Source organism: Berghia stephanieae, chromosome 7, assembly GCF_034508935.2.
Source record: "Berghia stephanieae isolate SIO BIC M18660-M18661 chromosome 7, UCSD_Bste_1.3, whole genome shotgun sequence".
Lineage (NCBI taxonomy): Eukaryota > Metazoa > Mollusca > Gastropoda > Nudibranchia > Aeolidiidae > Berghia > Berghia stephanieae.
Window position 1 is genome coordinate 6,175,146 of NC_088366.1, and position 7,500 is coordinate 6,182,645.

Below are 7,500 nucleotides of genomic sequence, written 5' to 3' on the forward strand. Positions count from 1 at the left end.
TACAAAATGCACTGTCTGGTTCAACTGGTATTCCCAAACACCCAAAAAAATTTACATGATCTTCTCATTAATCATAATTAATAATCTCAAATAATTACCCAAAGATACCCGTTACTAAGGGAAATCAAAGAGAACATAAAGTCACAGAAAGATACGAATGAAATAATCAAGAATAGAGTTAGAACAAAGTCATAGTCATAAGACTAAAATGCATTTAGTTTCAACCAACATTTAAAGATCCAACACATTTCTAGGCCTAATAGAACGGCCAGAACTAGTTCTTTGTGATTCTCCCATTGACCCAACTCTCTCATTCTCTACCAATACCAAGCGTTCATCACAAGTGTTTATATTGTTCTCAAGAAGAGAATTATCATCACTAGTAGACCAATCCTCAGATTGATCCTCAATCTGATCCAATTCCAATGGAACCAATCTCTGAATGGGCCGGTCAATAATTTGGTTTCTGGTTCGAATCTGAGCTGCTCGTACGCACCCGTCTGTGCCAGGAAACAGCCTTAGAACCCGACCCATATCCCACATCATTCTCTTCTTATTAGGATCTTGGATGAGAACCAAATTTCCCTCACACAATCCCTGTTTTCCACGTTTATTTCTTTTTAAAGCAGGCAGGGTTCGATTGTATTCTAATCTCCACACGGCCTAGAATTGGTCAAGTAACCCTGTATGCTCATTCTCAAGAGTAGGTAAATCTAAAACCTTATTTAGATCTGTGACCTCCACCGGTGTTAGTGGGCAACCCCTTCCTATCAGGAAATGAGAAGGTGTTAAATAACTTTCATTTTCAGAGGACCCTATTAGTGGTCTAGAGTTAATACAAGCTTCAACTTCAGTTAAAACAGTTTCAAGTTCCTTTCGGGGGATTGACCGCCTACCAATGGACTTCCGAAGACTAGATTTAACTGAACGAACCATTCTCTCATAAAACCCTCCCCACCATGGGGCTAACGCAGGTTGTTTCTTCCACCTGACAGTTTCATGACCAAGTTCTTTGTTAATCAATGCCCGCACTTTCCTAAAGGTTTGTGCATTGTCAGAATAGATTACATCAGGCATAGCCCGCCTCGATGCGAATTTCTTCAGCGCCAAGCAGAAATCAGCAGCAGTCAAGGAATCCACTAGTTCTAAATGAACAGCCCGTGTAACCGCACAGGTAAACAACAAAATGTACAGTTTCTTACCTTCATTGTCTGAGCAAAATAAGGGTCCTGCATAGTCAACACCTATAATACTGAAAGGTGTGGCCTTGGATATGTTCTCAGGCAATAGCCCAGTGCGTTCCTCCATTAACCTGGAGTCCTGTCTCTGGCACTCCACACAGAAACGTATGACTCTTTTTGCCATTTGTCTAAGAGACATAATCCAGTATTTGTTTCTCAAGGAAGTCATAAGGAGGTTAACACCAGCATGTTTCAACAGTACATGCTGTGACTTAACTAACAACCGTGTCACGTGACATTTAGGTAGGATAATAGGGTACTTTTCATCAAATGATAAGTCGTGACTCTTTTCCAATCTTCCTCCTACCCTAAGTAAACCGCCCTCTCCTAAGAAAGGCGATAGCCGCCTCAAAGGCGAGCCTTTCCAAATGACTCGTCCCTTCTCACGATAACTTACCTCTTCTCTGAAGTACTGATTCTGAAGGGATTTGAACAGAAACAGTTTAGCCTCAGTCAGTTCCTTGTTTTGGTCATTCTTAATTTTTCGTACCTTTTTCACAAAACTCAATACTAAGACAATTACTCTCAGTAACTTACCAAAGCTAGAAAATCTTCCAAAATCTATAAGGGGTGTGGTGTCTGTTTCAACAGAACACACATTTGGTGTCTCTATCATCTCTTGTTCTTCTTGTATTGAGTCAACGTCATATTCAGTGAGTGTCTCTTCATCACTATGTGTCTGTTGTTCTTTTAACCAGTCATGTCCTCTTAGCCACCTGTGTGAGGTCAGTAAGACACTAGGACTCACGCCTCTAGTCAGAAAGTCAGCGGGATTTGTCTCACCTGAGCAATGTCTCCAATGTGATGGGTCAGTCAAGTTTTGAATCTCCATCACACGATTGCGGATGAATTGCTTCCATCTTGCTGGGTCCCCCTTTATCCAATTTAATACTATTTGAGAGTCGGACCAAAGGGTGTATCGAATGTTAGTGTTCAACTCAAGGGAGGTTATAATATATTTCAAAAGTCTTGCGCCTAAAAGAGCAGCCAATAGTTCAAGTCTGGGTAAGGTGACCTTTTTGAGGGGTGCCACTTTGACTCTTGACATCATCAAGGAAATGTTAATCTGGTTTCCATCTGTGGTTTTCATGTAAGCACAACATCCGTATGCTTTTTCAGAGGCATCAGCATAAATCAACAGCTGTTTTTTTTCATCACTTGTCCAAAGCCTGAGTGTGATACAGCGAGGTATCCGCCATTTCTTTATTTCTTGTAAGTCCTCCATCCACTTGTTCAATTTCTTTTGTATCTCTTCAGGGAGCACTTCATCCCAATCAAATCCTTGTCTCCATGTCTCTTGAAAGATTATTCTTAAGGAGATTGTGAATGGAGTGAGAAATCCCAGAGGATCAAACAACCTGGCTGTGATACTCAGAAGTAGTCTCTTTGTGAAAAGACATGACTCTTGGATTGGTAATGTTTCAAATACAAAGCTATCTTCTTCTGTATTCCAGGAAAGACCAAGTACCTTTGTGGTACTGTTCTCAACAAATCCATCAAATGTCTTTAATATGTCATCTTTCTTCTCCTTGCAATTGGATGTCCACTTTGTTAATTCAAAACCTCCTTGCTGCATTACACAGTGTGCCTCAGTCATCATGTTCAAAATATCTTCTTCATGGTCTGCTCCAGTGAGCCAATCATCTACATAGAGGTTGCTTTTCAGCTCTTCAATGGTGGGTGAAACTTCAAAGGTCGACAAGTGTTTTCTTATCGTGGCATTGAGCAAAAATGGACTGCAAGCATTCCCAAAACAAACCCTCTCAAATTTCATTGTGCGAATCTGGCCATTGACATTCCACAAAAATCTGTGAACATTTTGATCTGGTAAACAGAGATTGATTTGTAAGAATGCCTTCCTGATGTCAGCGGTTAGTCCAAACTTCCATCTTCTGAATCGGAGAAGTATCTGTACCAAATCTGGTATAAGTTTTGGTCCAACCTCCATGCAATCATTCAAGGATACATCATTTATGCCTTTGCAAGAAGCATCAAAAACTGGTCTTACCTTAGTAGACAAACTATCCTCTCTCACCACAGGGCGATGCGGTAAATGATAGGTCTGTCCTCGATTTCCAAGTCTCCTTGGGGTACCTCTGAGATGATACCCTCATTTTCATATTCTGAGAGTACTGAGTCATATTTCTCTCGTAAGCATAAATCTTTATCCAGCTTCCTGGTCAATCTGTTCAAGCGTTTTTCTGCAGTCTCTCTATTGTTTAACAACACATTTTTGCAACCCACATTTTTCCATGGCAACCTGACAGTGTACCTACCTTCATTGTAGTCAATCTGATCTGAAAAGGAAGTCAAAAAGTCATTCTCAGTCTTCTCATCACTTACCTCATCTGGATCAATTCCAATAGATTCTAGTTCCCACATTTTACGAACAGTTCCATCAGAGACTTCTGTCTGACAAAACATTATCTGAGATTTTGTTACTTTTAACAATTTCACCAGATTGGTCTCTCAAGCAAGCCCCAGACAACATCCACCCAAAGACAGTTTTTTGAGCTACCAAACCTGTGGATAATGAACTTTTCTGATCTTTAATAAGAGACCAATACCAATCCAATCCTATCAAAACATCTACCTTGACAGTTTCACTAATCTGATAATTTTCAACAAAAGAGATGTCAGGGAACTCCGACAGTACTTCCTTGTCTACTGCTGATCGAAACAAAGGGGCGCAAATAGTTTTCATACCAATTAAATTGATTTTATTTCCCAAAAACTCTAATTGGAAAACTTCCTTTTGCTCTGGTTTTCCACTATCTCCACCAAAACAATGATATTTTAGATTAATCTGGTCAACTCTTTTCAATCTAAGTTTCTTAGCGCAGTCTCTAGTGATAAAGAATCTGTCAGACCCGCTGTCAAACATGATGCAGACCTTGATACCCCGAACCATCACATGTACAACTTGCCTAAGTGTGGTTAACTTCTGTGAATGCACATGTGAGAGTCCAACATGCACTGAGGGGTCAGCATCAGATCTAACAGCTGTCTGGTCAGTCTGTTTTGGATTGATCTTTTGTTTACACAATACTGAATGGTGGATCCCTTGCAAAAGTAACACGAATGATTACAGTCTCTCGAGAGATGTCGACCTAAACACTTGAAACAAAGTCCCATTTTCTTAATTTTATCTTTTCTTTCCTCAAAGTTCAAGGACCTAATATCCTCACATTTATCTGCGTAATGAGTCTGACCACAAAACACACATATTCTTTTAGAATTGGAATCATGTACAACGAAAGAAGATGCAGTGGGGTGGTATTTCTTCTCCTTATAATCACTACGATTTTTCGGGCTGGAACGTCTGGGATCGCTCACTTCTACGAATTTCCTCAAACAAGAATGTAAGGAGATATTCCAGGTCTCCTTCGTGCCCCTCGCCGTTCCTGGCCCACTCCAATCGAATTGTAGCTGGAAGCTGATGCAACACGAGTGGTGTAAGAAAAACGCCATACTGCTGCCCATTGATGTTCAAATTGTCCAAACTGCGCACATGATTTTGTATGCTGTCATACAGGTTCCACAAGCTTTTTACCGAAGTTGAGTTATCTTTCGAAACAGAATTTCCTCGTAAAAGGTCTTGGATATGACCAAAAAGTATCCTTTCTGGTCTACCAAATCGTTTTTGTAGAATGTCCTTAGCGTTTTCATAATTTCCTTCAGTTAAGGAAAGTCCTATTATGGCAGATGCTGCCTCACCCTTGACTAATGATTGAAGATAGGTAAACTTATTGATGGTTGGAATAGAAGATGAATCAATAACTGCCGAAAATTTGTCCCAAAATGGTTGCCATTCATTATAGTCTCCAGAAAAGGTAGGAAGTTCTAATTTTGGTAATTTTACATCACTATTATTTGTCGCACTATTCAAACGAGTCATTTCATTGTTAACGCTATTACTGGTCTGTTGCGCTAAAGAACCAAGTTTTCCTTTAGCCTTCAAAAGTATGTCCATCTTTCCGTCACGAAAGTCAGCTGCAGCATCAATGTCACTTTCTAATTCATCAATGTTGTTTCCTAAAGCACTTTCCACTTCTAATTGCACATCGTCTAGAATTTTCAACCGTTTTTCGAATTCATCAATAAGTGCTGTAAGTTCGATGTGTTCAATGTCTGTTTTTCGCAAAGAATCGTCTAATCTTTTTCCTGCTCGAGTCAGCCAGCCTCTTGCCGCTACTCGTTTTCTTTTCGCTTCGTCATCCATAGTAGAAGCGCACAAATTCAATTAAGTAAATATCAAATGTTATTTTCAAGTACTCCAAATCAGTCAACACGATAGCGGCATCAAAATGTCAAAACACGAAAACAGCATCCAATTTTTAGTTTGGCCTAAATGTGTCCAATGGTGTGTCAAATTTATCGAAAACCGAATATCGATACTTGGCCTTACCGTGACCTGAAACCAAGGCCAAGGCCTAGTAGTTCAGAATTCAGACGAACGAGTTCAAACTGTGAATTCCATCACTCTAAAAGTTGCTAAATCTTTACCTCATGACTCCCGGGTTTTCGGCACCATATAATATCTGTCTAATAATCAAGTCAAAAGTCAATAAGATAAGATAAAACAACACCGAAATGCCTCTTGTGTTCGTTCGTCTTCACTTCTTTATCAAAAATTCAAAAGCCACTAATCAACAACATTGCACTTCAAGCGGTTCAGAATAAAGGGAAGTAATACAATAAATTCTTCATTCATCTATAGATAGAATGCGCTTGGCCAAGGAGTTCACAACATTGCCATCCGGAAGTATAACGGACCAACACACAAATTCTGTGTAACCATGAACTTTTATAGTCTGGTTAATACAGTTTAGTGAGAACAACTCACAAACGCGGATGGCAAAAACAATAACAAAGGCCTGAGTGACGTCATCTGCATACTATCTATATTTTCAACACAGTATTTATCTTATAAGGAAAGGATAGCATTTCTTGACTTACCAAGTTTGAAAAATAGAAGAATTCATGGGGATTTAATTCAGGTTTATAGATTGGTACATGGTCTGGATAGGATAGACTTTTCAGATTTTTTGGGTCATATTCTAATGTTACTTTTACTAGAGGGGACACGTTTAAGATTATTGTCACTAGATGGAAAACAAACATAAGACAAAACTTCTCCGGAATTCGTATTGTCCAGAAATGGAACAATTTGAAATTTGAAACAAAGAATGCAAAATCTATGGATTATTTCAAGGTGTTAGTAAACAGGGAATTATATGATGAAAGATTTATATATTGACGAATAATACTTGTTTGCACTGCTGTTGACATGGCTTTCAATCTTGTATGTATATATTATTCATTGTTACCTTATGGTTATCTTCTATATATGTGGATGTATGACTGTGTGTGCTTTGCATGTCACGGTTAAAGATATTATGTTTGTCCATCACACATGCATGGGTACATCTAAGTTGATATATTATCTTTACCACGTGTATCATTATTGTAATCTTTGAATCAATAGGTTTCTAGCATTGCAATTAATGCTAAGGGCATTCAAGGGATTTTATCCTATTTCGCCCTATGCCATATGTTATGTTATGTTTTAATAATAATAATAATAATAATAATAATAATAATAATAATCATAATAATAATAATCATAATCATAATAATAATAATAATAATAATAATAATAATAATAATAATAATAATAATATAATAATAATAATAATAATAGTAATAATAATAATAATAATAATGATAATCATAACAATAATAATAATAATAATAATAATAATAATAATAATAATAATAATAATAATAATAATAATAATAATAATGATGATGATGATGATAATAATAATAATAATAATAATAATAATAATAATAATAATAATAATAATAATATGATGATGATAATAATAATAATAATAATAATAATAATAATAATAATAATAATAATAATAATACATAATAATAATGAATAATAAATAATAATAATGATATGATAATAATAATAATATATAATAATAATAATAATAATAATAATAATAATAATAATAATAATAATAATAATAATAATAATAATAATAATGATGATGATAATAATAATAATAATAATAATAATAATAATAATAATAATAATAATAATAATAATAATAATAATGTTTCGTAGTAGTTATTTTCTATACACGTTTCGTGTAGTCGTGTGATTAATAATTCACAAAGAGGTGACGAAATAACTCGGAACTTATTGTCTAGATCAGCAGCTGTAATAGATTGTAAAGCTGTA

At 36.3% G+C, this 7,500-nt stretch overlaps 3 protein-coding genes across 3 annotated transcripts; all 3 read right to left on the reverse strand.

The window, feature by feature from the left end:
- Window positions 1-663: 663 nt before the first annotated feature.
- LOC144976217 (uncharacterized) lies at window positions 664-3,189 on the reverse strand. Its single transcript, XM_078920400.1, has one exon. The coding sequence runs from the start codon at window positions 3,187-3,189 to the stop codon at window positions 664-666; it is 2,526 nt and encodes an 841-aa protein (XP_078776526.1).
- A 450-nt stretch (window positions 3,190-3,639) lies between these two features.
- LOC144976218 (uncharacterized) lies at window positions 3,640-4,152 on the reverse strand. The gene has a single exon (XM_078920401.1). The coding sequence runs from the start codon at window positions 4,150-4,152 to the stop codon at window positions 3,640-3,642; it is 513 nt and encodes a 170-aa protein (XP_078776527.1).
- A 387-nt stretch (window positions 4,153-4,539) lies between these two features.
- Window positions 4,540-5,463, reverse strand: LOC144976219 (uncharacterized). Its single transcript, XM_078920402.1, has one exon. It carries the CDS (start codon window positions 5,461-5,463, stop codon window positions 4,540-4,542), a length of 924 nt encoding a protein of 307 aa, XP_078776528.1.
- Between the last annotated feature and the right edge of the window lie 2,037 nt (window positions 5,464-7,500).

What these genes read in the sequence shown, in the direction of transcription:
- LOC144976219 (XM_078920402.1), bottom strand. Translation starts at nt 5,463, where the DNA reads ATGGATGACGAAGCGAAAAGAAAACGAGTAGCGGCAAGAGGCTGGCTG.
- LOC144976217 (XM_078920400.1), bottom strand. Translation starts at nt 3,189, where the DNA reads ATGGAGGTTGGACCAAAACTTATACCAGATTTGGTACAGATACTTCTC.
- LOC144976218 (XM_078920401.1), bottom strand. Translation starts at nt 4,152, where the DNA reads ATGGTTCGGGGTATCAAGGTCTGCATCATGTTTGACAGCGGGTCTGAC.